The 14,054-nt window shown below is 37.5% G+C and overlaps 1 protein-coding gene across 1 annotated transcript in view; it reads right to left on the bottom strand.

Moving 5' to 3' along the window:
• Nucleotides 1-170: 170 nt before the first annotated feature.
• Nucleotides 171-14,054, bottom strand: part of LOC115420760 (sphingomyelin phosphodiesterase 3-like) — a 68,175-nt gene continuing 54,291 nt past the window's right edge. The window contains 7 exon segments of the mRNA XM_030136261.1: nucleotides 171-377; nucleotides 2,514-2,588; nucleotides 2,590-2,692; nucleotides 2,898-2,952; nucleotides 3,929-4,018; nucleotides 5,998-6,159; nucleotides 9,960-10,035. Of these exon segments, the coding sequence (XP_029992121.1) occupies nucleotides 276-377; nucleotides 2,514-2,588; nucleotides 2,590-2,692; nucleotides 2,898-2,952; nucleotides 3,929-4,018; nucleotides 5,998-6,159; nucleotides 9,960-10,035 (663 nt within the window). The 3' untranslated portion in view covers nucleotides 171-275.

Raw genomic sequence — 14,054 nt, 5'->3', positions numbered from 1 at the left:
GTGTCCCTGAAGGTGGAAACATAAAAACCCTCAGACGGAGACGCCACCACATCCGCTGACGGTGGTTAAAGCGGCTACATGAAGGAAACGCCTCCGGAGGAAACGCGTCCGACGGTAAAAACAGCTGATTTTCAGGTGATTTTCCTTTGTTCTGTCTTTTCTTTTTCTTCATCCTGGTGTAAAAACGGTGTTGGTGTAAACTCCTGTTTGTAGTGGTGGTCCTCACATGTTCCACTATGGCAGTATTCACTATCGGCTTCTTCTCCTGTGGTCGTCTAAGGCTCGTCGTCGCCAGTGGCAACGGACAATCGCATGGCGACGGACAGGTGGTCGGTGAGGCCGGCCAGCTGGGTGACGAAGCTGAACTCCTCAATGTCCTGGAAAAAAAAGAAAAAAAAGAAACCAAAACATTAATGTCTGGGTTAATAATAGTCATCACTGCTAAACAGAAAAAAAGAACATGTGAGAAAAGGATTCAGGTTCAACATACATGAACTAAAAACAGGTCAGAAAAAAAAACAAAAAAACAGAATAAACTATAAATAACGACAAATACAAACATTTTAAAGGGAAAAAAGTTAAATTACATTCAGGAAAATGTACAAACTAACCAACAAAATGATTAAAAATGAATGTAAAAGAATACAATAGTCATAGAAATTAACAAAAAAAATGACTAAATTATACAACAAAATTAACAAATAATTAAAAGAACATAATTGCCAACAAAATCCAACCAAAACTGACCAAACTAACCAACAAATGATTTAAAAATGAACGCAGAAGAATACAAGTTAACAAAATGAAAAAAAAACAAAAATTAACAAAAAATGAACACAATGTAAAACAATTTAAAAGATAATAATATAATAATATATTTAAAAAAAGAACATAACTGTCAATAAAATACCCAAAAATGAACAAATGTTGACCCAAAATAAGTAAAATTACATGAAAATATTTCCATTTATAAACTATCCTTTAACAATAAATGTGAATAACTTGAACAAATATAAACAACATGAAATGTCTTAATAAAAATAAGCGCAATTTGACCAATTTCATTTTGTTGAAGTTTCACATTTTTGCTCTTTTTTGTGCATGTTTTGTTCTTGTTATTATTTATTTTGTTGATTTTTTTTTTAAATATAATTTTATCCATTTATATTCATTCAGTTCATGTTTCTTAAAATTTGTCCATTTTTAACATAATTTATAGTGTATTATGTTATTTTTTTTTACTGGTCCAAACCACTGGACATTATTAGTCTCTGAATAAAAATGTGAATAACTTTAACAAATATGAACAACATGACAAGTCTTCATATTTATCAGTGTAATTGTACCAATATTCTTCCTGTTATTAAATATTTTGTGTGTTTGTAGATCCACTGTGATCTATAAGTGTGTAAATGATAAACTGAGGCAGAGTATTGGTAAAATTTCACTTAATTTTCTGAAGAAATTTCGGGTTGTTCATATTATTCACATTATTTAAAGGATAATTTGTATATTCAAACATTTTCAAAATATAATTTAACTTTTTTTTTGCACTAAAATACATTCTGAATGTGGAACCTGAACTAAATAATTTGAACATTATTGACTGTTAGTATCTTCAGTGTCATTTTCATCCCATGTCAGGGACTGGACTGTCTGGTGTCCGGTTTTGGCCCACGGGCCACATGTTTGACACCCCTGCTGTAGATGAAATGTTCATTTTCTTTTTTAAAAAAATGCAATGCATTTAATTGATCAGATGAAATGAAGTTACAGTAAGTGTCCTCTAACACCAGGGGGCAGTAGACACAGACTCATATGATTTTACCGTCCAGTCCATTCATTCTCCTTATGTCACTGATCATCAAGTAAAAAAAAATCTCCAGAATAAAAATTGAAATAATCCCAATTATTTTATATGATCCTGTCCATTCACTTGAATTAAACAAATGATGAAACTAACAGATATATTTCATCATTATTTATTTACCATCATTTAAATGGAGCTTTAAAAAAAAAAAAAAAAAAAAAAAAAAAAAGACATCCTGTTCAATCTAATTCCTCTTCTACACTGTGGTTTATTTATTTTATTTTTCCCCCCACGTTATGGTAATAATTTGGATAGTTTTTACATCATGTTAAATCAAATTAAATTTTTATGAAAGGGCAACAGAGAAATAGAATTAATTTTACATTTGTCAAAATTATACTCCGGTAAAAATAAGTAAAAGTTTGTCTTCATGAGGGGTGTGTCTATAGTAACCACTACCCATGATGCAACAGTGTCACCACCACACATGTGGATGTAATCTATCTATCTATCTATCTCTATCTATCTATCTATCTATCTATCTATCTATCTATCTATACTATCTATCTATCTATCTATCTATCTATCTATCTATCTATCTATCTATCTATCTATCTATCTATCTCTATCAACACCACCTCCCACTAAATAACTACATGGGTTTAGTTTCAGTGCACAGCGTCACCACTAGAGGTCCTCGTACCAGTTTCCAGTCCTGGTTCAGGCCTTCGTCGCTGTAGAGGATGTAGTCGATGCGGCGTCCGTTGCCCTTCAGGGGGGATCTTCCGTCCTTTCTGGCTGCTGCCGGGACACTGGCTTTTACTGGGAGGAAACACCAGGTACTCCTTCCTGCCCTCCTCGTTCTCCATCACCCTAAAAAAACTAGACGCAACACCGACCAGTTGAAGGTTAAACAGGTTTAAACATTTTAAACCAGTTTAAGGTTTAAACACAGGTTTAAACATTTAAACCCAATTTAAGGTTAAACAGGTTTTAACACAGGTTTGAAAACATGTTTTAAAAAATGTTCCATGAGTTAAAAGTGCACATGTGAATGTGTGTGAGTTTGTCTTTTACTTTTGTAAACTTTCAGGGTGAACTGATCTCTTCATCATAAAGGCCACTGGGATCCAGAAGTGTACCTGAAAAAACCACAGTAAGGAAGGAAACCAACCAGTAAGAAATAAAGAAACCAGTAAAAAAAAAACCCAAAACACCAGTAAGAAAGAAAAAAAAAACAGTAAGAAAATCAACAACCAGTAAAAAAAAAAAAAACAACAGTAGTAAGGAAAGAATGATTTTTTTTTTAATTCACTATTTTTAATCATTACTTTCACTGTCCTCTGCGTCATCCCTCCGTCCCTCTACGTCTCGGTCCACATAAATAACCCGTCCTGTGAACAGGTCCGTCACTGTGTCCCTGAAAAACCTCTGGCTAAATCCGTCTTTGTGTCCAGACCCAGACCCTGTGACGTTCCTAAAGCCCCTGAATGAGCAGATCCAGTCCACAGAGGACAGACAGGAGGTCCAAACCAGAACATACCTACACTGTACCGGTAATAAATGCCACAGTGTTTGTTTTTACCATTTATTATTTTTGTCATCAACTTGAGTCATACACAAAAATACCATATACTCCATACTTGTCATATTTTAACCCTTTAACCTTCGGGTGAGCACATTATGCTCAGTTTGTATCAGGTCAGAATTCAAACACTGTTCATTTACATACATGCATAAAAATTACATTACTTATTTTTTATTTTTTCATCCACTGGTTCATATACATTATTATTTTTTGTTCTGGGTCAAATGGTAAATGTTAAAATGTGTCAGTGTGTATTTTCACTTGGTAGAAGGGTGTTAGTGTGGGAATTTAATATTGTTTATAATATGTTTATATATATGTTCTGATTTTAGTGGATGAGTCAGAATTTTTTTTAAAAAATCACTGAATTCTGACCTAAAACAAATAATATGATCTTTAAAAACATGAAGTGTAAAGTGTTCATAATACACTGGACACCTGAGCAGTCAGACTGCAGCCTGCAGTTTAGGTCTGTTCACATGTTCACAGTGTCATTGTGTCATTGTGTAGTTGTGTAGTTGTGTAGTTACCCAGGGCCCATGGTTTGTCCTCCCCCGGCCCCAGGCGACAGGGGTCCTTGTACTGGGTAAAAAGTGCATGCTGCTGCTCCAGCTTATCCTCTGGAACACACAGACACACAACGGTTACACATAAACACACAACGGTTACACACAGACACACAACAGTTACACACACACACACACACACACACACAACAGTTACACACAGACACAACGGTTACACACAAACACACAACAGTTACACAAAAATGCACAAACACACAACAGTTACACACAGACACACAACAATTAAACACACACACACAACAGTTACACACAAATGCACGCAAACACACATGCACGCACACACAGCACGCACACACACACACACACACACACCACACACACACACACACACACACACACACACACACCTACCATACAGATGACAGGACACAGATGACACAAACAAAAGGACAGATGCACCAACAAACACACATTATGTATTTGACACATTTAACCCATTTATGTTTGACCAGGAGGGGGCGACACTGAGAAACATCCACCTCCATGAAAGAGAGTATGATTTAGTTTAGGTTCATTATGGTGATGTTTTTGTTCATTTTCTGTTCATTTTTGTTGATGTTTTTGTTCATTTTCCATTTCACTCACACAGGAACTGGAAAAGGAGCTGCATCCAAACATGTCTGTGAGTTCTTCATCTTCCAGATAAAAGAGGAGGTTTTGAATTTACCTTTAATCTACTGCAGTGGCGGCTGCTGGTCTTTCAGACAGGGGAAGCTCATTGTCGGCTTACATCAAAAAAATTGTCAAGTTATTTAAACATAAATTCGGCCCTCCGTTCCTTTTTAAGAAAATGCTCAGTGACCTTATCGTACCAAGTAGACGTCTTTTCCAGGGACTTGATTGCTAGTTCACTCTGACCTAGCCAACAGTTTGATTGAATTAACTACCTACAAAATAATATTAACTCGAACAAGAAATGATTAAATTATGTAACTGAAACAAGAAAACACTGAAATTATGTTAAATTTAAACAAGAAAGTACAATGAGTGTGTTTTATTTACAGTGCAAGAAATTAACAAGTCATTTCGTAGTGGTTTCTCTCTCAATTTCACAGCAGAATGTGCGACAGTATTAAACTGAACTGTGTCAGTGAAGGAGCAGATCTCAAACTAGCTGTCAATCAAACGGGATTCAGCCTTTCGACTGATCCTCCAATCAGCACGTGGAAGCCTGGCGTCCAGCCCGGCCAAGCTCCGCCCACAGCTCCATTCACCCCCAGAGACACTGAGCATCTGGGGGCGGGACAACACCGTGGCATTTATCCAATTACCATCCAGTTTTGAGGCAATGAAAAAAAACTGTTCCACTCAGTCCCATTGAAGCCCAGAGACGGACACAGTCTACGGACAAATGCACTGAGCAGAGATGGAGGAGAAAACACAGACACGGGAATGGAGGAGAAGTGAACAACATCCAGTCCACTGATTTGTGATAAAGCTGATTCTGAACGAACTCGTCTGTGAGATGAACGTGTTCTAACACATTTGTAGTCAATGAAATATCAACACAACCGAACATATTTAACCATTTAATTTTCATAATTTTAGGTGAAGCTGAGCTTCTCTTGCAGTCGGAGAAATCACCTTTCATCTACAGTCAGTACATGTTCATTAACAGGGAACCATCTGTTTTTATTTATTTATTTGTTTATTATGGCTTATTAAAAGTTAACTACATCATACAGATATGTCGACTTTCTTTTTTCATCTACATTCAGCATAAGTTCATTAACAGGTAACGAGACCTCAGATTAATGACTGAACTAATTATTCATCATTTTAATAATGATTTATTCAGTTTTAAAACTTAATACTAGTTTTTTACTCTGCGTCAGGGTTGGTGTTTAGTTCAGCTTTAGTTTAGTCAGAGTCAGACATGATGAGTCTGTTGGGATGAAGTTTGACATGTGATTGACATGTGATTGACAGGTAATTGACAGATGTTTGACAGACAATCGACAGGTGATTGACATATGATTGATATGTGATTAACAGGTGCCTAACGTCTGTACCTGAAGAGCAGTTGTCGAAGTTGAGGTCTCCCAGGACGACGTCGAAGGCCACCAGATCTTCAAACACCTTTTCTCCTTCCGGTTGCCGTGACGACGCCTGGCGGAACTCAGCGCCCCACTGAAGAAGGAGGTCCAACTGCTCACATCGCACGGCAGCGTCGCCTGGGGCAACGGACGGAAAAATAATAATGAATAAAGACCAGCTGTTCCCAAACACAACCATAAACACACACACACACACACACACTCCTTTCTCATATGTTTCATATTTTCTTATATTTATGTAAAACACACTGAACAGGCCTTTTGTCTGATAATATTTAATAAAATCCTGTGTTTTACTGCCTTTAAATCACATATATGAACCAGTTTGAACTGTTTAACATCGTTAATAACAGCCTCATGAGTTCATTTAATAACATTAAAAACACTGATTATGTCAAATTTAAACTTTTATTCACATTTTTGCATTGATATATTAATATTAATACATATTTCAATTTAATAAAAGTTAACTATGTTTATAAGGTAATAAACTCTATCTGTTATGATAATTAACAGTTTATGTTAATAACTTGTCTATTATATGTTAATTAACTGTTAAGTATTTCTTTTTGTATTTTTCTTTTTCTATTTTTTCATTATGAAAACTGATAACTAATATTACACATTCATATCTTAATAAATCTTTAAGTATGAGCTCATTAACAGTTAATTATACTTACTTTAAATATTAAAGGTGTAAAAACCAAACTTAAGCTTTATTTTTCTTACTGATCCTTTATTAATAGTTAACAGATGTAACAAAAGAATATTAATGCTTAATAAATCCTTTATTAGTAACTTATTAACAGTTAACTGTAGTTTAAAAAAAAATAAATATCAGATTTAATGAAAGAACAAATTCCTTACTGGCCTCATAAATCCTTTTACTTTGTGCTTATTAATGTATAACTAAACTGTTATATAGATTAATAAATCCTCAGTTATACACTTATTAACAGTCAAAAACCTTTTATTAAAAAAAACAAACAAAACAGATTTAATGGTAGAACAAATCTTTGTTGGCTTAAAAAGTTTTTAATTATGTGCTTATTAATGTTAACTAAACTGTTATGTAGATTAACAATTCCTCAATTATTCACTTATTAACAGTGACCAGCCTTTTTACATGAGATTTAATGGTAGAACAAATGTTATTTAGCTTAAGCTTTATTATACACTGATGCAAATTTTTCATATTTTTTTTTTACATTTAATGGCATTTAAATCTTATTTTATTAAATCTTTTACTGTGTTCTTAATGGTTACTGGTGCTTTTTGCAGGTTCCTGATTTAAACTGATGTCTTTTGCTGATGCTTCCCATTTCTGTCGTAAATGTCACCGTTGTCTATTGTTTGTGTCCGTGTTAGTTTTGTCTGTTTGGTTAAATGTTACTGGTTCTAGTGTTTAGTTCAGTGGGTTGGTTTGTGTCGGGCGTTGGTTTCCAGTCCGATCCAGTAAATGGGAGGAGGAGGTTGACAGAGAAATAACAGCTGAAATGGGGAGAGTGTGAAAAACAAAGAGGTGTGAAGACGTGGAGGACGAGTGGGAGGCTTTGGCTTCAGCTCCACTGGACGAGGAATCCAATGTTTCTGTGAGTTTTACTGGATCTGAGATGAAACTGGGATCTGTGGAGGCGGCTTGAACTCAGACGGGCGAAACCAGCCCACGACACAAAAAGAATTCAAACTGGACCCGTTCGATACTCAGCTCTGAAAAAGTGTACGTATGAGAACCTGTGGACTGGATACAAACACAGAACACACTTCCATTTCCTGTGTCGACAAACCGACGACAAACAATCGACAACAACAAACAACCGATAACCAACAATCGACAACAACAGACAGCCAACAATCAAAAACCGACAACCAACAAGAACCGACAGCCAACAACAACAAACATCCGGCAATCGACAAACAACAACAACCAACAGCCAACAATTGACAACAACAAACAACCGACAATCAACAACCAACAACAACCGACAGCCAACAATCGACAACAACAAACAACCGACAACAACCAACAATCGACAACAACCGACAGCCAACAATCAACAACAACCAACAATCGACAACAACCAACAACAACCAAAAGCCAACAACAACCAGCAACAACAAACAATCACCACCAAAAACCACCAACAATTGACAACCAACAACTGACAACAACCAACAACTGACAACAAACTAACAACCAACAACCACCACCAACAAAAACCAGGAACAACCGACAACTAACAATCGTCAACAACGACAACCAACAATCAACATAACCAACAACAACTTGACAGCCAACAATCGACAACCAACAATAACATATATCCTCATTGTCCATCCAGTGCAATATATATTTATCTGTACATGCTTGTTTTTATTCTGTATATATTTTTACACTTTTTTCCCCTTTTAAACTGTTTTGCATTACGCACTACAAGAGAGTTCTGTCTTTTAATTTCACTGTACATATGTATAATGACAAAGTCATTCTATTCTATTCTATTCTATTCTATTCTATTCTATTCTATTCTATTCTATTCTATTCTATTCTATATGTGACAGCACTTGGACAGATTTGGTCGTAGTAGTAGTAGAAGGTTTATGGTTGCTGCTGTTGACAGGTGCGTAGGAAGCAGATGAAAATACACAAACACCTGATACACTGAGCACAGTACTACAGTACTCAGCTGTAGTACTATCAGCTGTAGTACTACTGTAGTAGTACGCATCACAGAAGCCTTTATTGTAGTATGTTCTGTATCTGTGTTCTATCACGCCTCCAGCACTCAACCAGGCAACGCTTCTCATCTTAGAATCAGGTCCCCCCACCCCCACCCCTTTTCCACCCAGTTCTCCCCATCGTCCCTGTACATCACATACACCCCCCCCCCCCAACCCCCCCATCGGGTTTATGTTTGAAGTATCTTTAGAAACAGCCCTGGATCGGTTATATTTAGGCCTGTGAGAAGCATAGGTGGAGTCCAGAAATAGAAGGCAGAGGGGGGATGTGTCTGTGGTAAAAATGAACCAGGCATCGTCCAGAGGATTTAAATAGGCCTGTGACGCCTTCAACAGCTTGAGCCAGTCGCCATGGGAACAGGGGGAGGGGGAGGAGGAGGAGGAGGAGAAGGAGAAGGAAGAGCAGAAGGAGGAGAAAAAGGAGGAGAAAAAGGAGGAGAAAAAGGAGGAGGAGGAGCGTGGGTTTGATGAGCCCATTTCTCAAGCTGTCTGGACTCAGAAACACAGGATGGTGTAGATGTAGATGAGGGTGTACGTGTAGGGGGGTGGAGTTTTGTAGGTGTAGGTGTAAGGGGGTGGAGTTGTGTAGGTGTAGGTGTAAGGGGGTGGAGTTGTGTAGGTGCAAGGGGGTGGAGTTGTGTAGGTGTAGGTGTAGGGGGTGGAGTTGTGTAGGTGTAAGGGGGTGGAGTTGTGTAGGTGTAAGGGGATGGAGTTGTGTAGGTGTAGGTGTAGGGGGTGGAGTTGTGTAGGCGTAGGGGGTGGAGTTATGTAGGTGTAAGTGTAGGGGGTGGAGTTGTGTAGGTGTAAAGGGGGGTGGAGTTTTGTAAGTGTTGGGGGGTGGAGTTGTGTAGGTGTCGGGGGGTGGAGTTGTGTAGGTGTAGGGGTGGAGTTGTGTAGGTGTAAGGGGGGGTGGAGTTGTGTAAGTGTTGGGGGGTGGAGTTGTGTAAGCGTAAGGGGGGGGGAGTTGTGTAGGTGTTGGGGGGTGGAGTTGTGTAGGCGTAAGGGGGTGGAGTTGTGTAGGTGTAAGGGGGGTGGAGTTGTGTAAGTGTTGGGGGGTGGAGTTTTGTAGGTGTAGGTGTAAGGGGGTGGAGTTGTGTAGGTGTAGGGGGGTGGAGTTATGTAGGTGTCCCTTTCAATGACATAATAAGCCCCTGTGTGTGATTGGTCGGCTGTTGTACCTTCTATGGCGTGCAGGTGTGTACATGTGATGTATCCCACAACCCTTTGCTCCTGATGGGAGGTGCCCACATGAACCTGTAGAGACACAAGCATGATGGGAAAAGTCAAACAACACAACAGCAGCCAGGTCACACAGGGGGAGGTCAAAGGTCAACCATTTCATGCAGTAGTGCAGTAGTCAAACTGGAATTATTATTATTATTATTATTATTATTATTATTATTATTATTATTATTATTATTATGTAAATATCTGTATGTGTAGAATATTTATTACTACTTTTATCTTATCTTATTTATTCAACTGTATGTGTGTTTCTATAATTTTCTGTATATTACACTGCTTTATTTTTTATAATAATAAGTATAAATTGTGGAATTACAACATACGTAACATGGAATTAAACCATTTGATTCATTCATTGTTACATAAGTTTTGAAATGACATAATTACAAGGCCTGTGTTTTTAGAATTAAATCTGTAATTATGAAATGTTGATGTGTTAATGAGCCGTCAGCAGAGGCCAGTGTTGTTCCTGATGCTTCATGTGTTCATATGTTTTAGTACAGAGGTTATGCATATGCAGCAGAACACCCCCCATTCACACTGGGTGTCAAAACAGGCACCGACATGGATGCATTTAGTAAAAAAAAAATACAAAACTGGGAAGAAAAACAATAATTATCTCCTCATCTTCACAGTTTTACCACAGAACCAGTGATTTATGGTTTATTCATATTTATATGGGAGAGTCACCAAGAAAAAGCGTTTATTTCTACAGTAACTGAACCATTTAACCCCTTCATTCCCACCAGATCATCAGTGAAACAGTTACCAGTTTATACAATAAAACGTTTGTTCATATATTCATGTTATATGTTCTAATAAACTTTAGACTCAAATGAGTATCTATGTTAATTTTACAGCTTTCCTGAACAACAAAATATAGTTAGTGAATGAGGAGTGAGGATGAGGAGGAGGAAGAAGAGGAGGATAAAGAAGAAGAGGAGGATGAAGAGGAGGATGAGGAGAAGCCAGTGGTTTTATGGTGGGTGATCTGGGTGGACCAGTGGACCAGTGGACCAGTAGACCAATAGACCAGTGGACCAGTAGACCAGTGGACTAGTAGACCAGTGGACCAGTAGACCAGTGGACCAGTGGACCAGTAGACCAATAGACCAGTGGACCAGTAGACCAGTGGACCAGTGGACCAGTGGACGAGTGGACCAGCAGACCAGTGGACTCGTAGACCAGTGGAGCAGAAAGCAAGTAGACCTGTGGACCAGTGGACCCATGGAGCAATGGACCAGTGGAGCAACGAACCAGTGGACCTGTAGGCCAGTGGACAAGATCTCCAGTACACCTGTGGACCACTGGTGGACCAGTAGACCAGTGGACTAGTGGACCCGTAGAAAAGTGGACTAGTGGACCAGTGGACCAGTAGAAAAGTGGACTAGCGGAGCAGTGGACCAGTAGCCTAGTAGACTAGTGGACTAGTGGACCAGTAGATCAGAACAGAGATAATCCTAAACTGCTCTGTGGTGGTTTCCATCTAGGTCTGGGGTCAACCTTGGACCAGGACTAAACCTCCACCCTAACCTGGATGTGAACAGACTGGAGCTGCAGCTGGAGTCTCAGAATAACCTCTGTGTGTTGGTCCAGTTAATGAAGGCTCTTATGTGTGCTGTTCTAAATGCAGACTGTCTGGGGGGTGGGGGTGGGGGTGGGGGAATCATCCTTCAGCCTGAACTGGACTATTCAGAGTCTAGGTCTGTGGTTTGGAGGGTTTCCTGAGGACAAACACACACACACCAGGTACATTCAAAGCAGACACCTGTAGTTCCATGAATGTCCACTTGAGGCAGGCTTCCATTTTAAAAGGACCAACTGTTCAACACAGATGAACTGCACAGTCAACACCACTGATCACAACTGCACACCTGGGACATTTACACCCTCAAACCTCTGCAAAAGAAAATACACAAAAACCTCTTAACTGTTTGTCTTAATTTGTATTCACTTAGCGAATAAGCAGTTATTAAAAAAGTTCCAATCAGCTGACAAGACTGAAACTACAACTGACTGAAATTATCTGAAACTACAGCTGTTAATATAACTTATACCAGTGCAAGATAAGATTAGATAAATGAGACTACGATTAGATAAGATAAAATGAGATTAAGATGAGACTAAGATAAAATAAAACAAGAGTAAGACAAGATAAGATTAAGATAAGACGAGACAAGACAAGATGAAATAAGACTAAGACAAGTCTAAGACGAGAGGAGATAAAACGAGATTAACACAAGAACAGGATAAGATAATACTCAGATAAGAAGAAATAAGATTACTATAAGACAAGACGAGATAAGATACAACTAAGACGAGACTAAGACGAGACAAGATAAGAAAAGATGAGACGAGATGAGATGAGACTCAGGTAAGACAAGATAAGATTAAGATAAGATAAGATGTGATGAGATAAGACTAAAACAAGACTAGAATAAGATAAAATGAGACTTAGTAATGATGAGAATAAGACATGACGAGACTGAGATGAGACAAGATAAAATAAAATGAGACTAAGATGAGATGAGGCTCAGATAAGATAAGATTAAAATAAAAAGAGATGAGGTAAGACAAAGACAAGACTAGGATAAGATGAGACTAAGACACGACGAGACTAAGACAAGATAAGATTAGATAAAATAAGATAAGTTAAGATAAGATAAGATAAAATGTCCATTCATCATTTTTAATCCTTTCACGTCTCCTTTAATGAAATTCTAAATCCTCATTTACGTCTGTGGTGAATTTCCACTTCTCTTGTGATCAGAGCTTCTTTCTTTCAGTCAAATGGAAGCTGATTGTCCATAATGGGATGACTGTTTTGGCTCAGACCTGCTCATAAAAACCCCCAAAGGCACAATAAAGCATTAGTCTAATGAGGCGACGCTCAAACCCAAACACAAAGCTTCCACTGTGGACTCTGAGTCCAGTAAACACACCTTACAGGTCTACGAGGTCTGAGGATCAGATTCAGTCAGTGTTACTGAATGAGTGTTCTGGGACAAAGGTTGGCTTAAAGTGTATGAAACACTGCTCCAGTTGTGTTAAAGGCATTATCAGCATCACCAGAGGACACATTAACCTGGGATAAGGGTTTATGACGGCGAATGGAAGGGGGTCGGTCCGGTCGTATGACCTGTAGGAGGGTTACAACAGACAGACTTTGACCAAATGTAGCCTTGGTAGGATGGAATTACAATGTAGGACAGTGTTTGATTAGATTAGATTAGATTAGATTAGATTAGATTAGATTAGATTAGATTAGTTTAGATTAGATTAGATCAGTTTGGATGAGATTAGATTGGATTGTATTAGTTTGGATTAGATCAGATTAAATTACATTATATTATATTATATTATATTATATTATATTAGATTAGATTAGATTAGATTAGATTAGATTAGATTAGATCAGTTTGGATGAGATTAGATTGGATTGATTGGATTAGATTAGATTATTTTATCTTAGATTATGTTAGATTAGATCAGATCAGATCAGTTTGGATGATATTAGATTGGATTGGATTAGTTTGGATTGGATTAGATTAGATTAGATTATTTTAGATTAGATTAGATCAGTCTGGATTATATTATATTAGATTGGATTAGATCAAATTAAATTAGATTAGATCAGTTTGGAGGAGATTGGATTGATTTGGATTAGTTTGGATTAGATTAGATTAGATTGGATTAAATTAGATTAGATCAGATTAGTTTAGATTAGATCAGTTTGGATTAGATTAGATTAGATTAGATTGGATTGGATTAGATTACTTTGGATCACATTAGATTAGATTAGATTAGATTAGATAGAATTTTACAGACCCTTTGGGCAGAACCCTCAGGAAACTGAGGAGGAAATAACTAACTAAATAAATAAATAACTAGCTTCAATATGTACATAACATTTGACATAGCACAAAAAACAATTATATATATTAACCAATGTTGGTGTTAATCACTGACACATGCCAGAATGAAAAAAAACAAAACAAAAAACTAATACAATTTTTTGGTAGAATATT

The sequence above is a fragment of the Sphaeramia orbicularis genome, chromosome 6 (genome assembly GCF_902148855.1).
Source record: "Sphaeramia orbicularis chromosome 6, fSphaOr1.1, whole genome shotgun sequence".
Lineage (NCBI taxonomy): Eukaryota > Metazoa > Chordata > Actinopteri > Kurtiformes > Apogonidae > Sphaeramia > Sphaeramia orbicularis.
The sequence above is the reverse complement of the archived record's forward strand: the minus strand, read 5'-3'. Positions and strand labels throughout refer to the sequence as shown.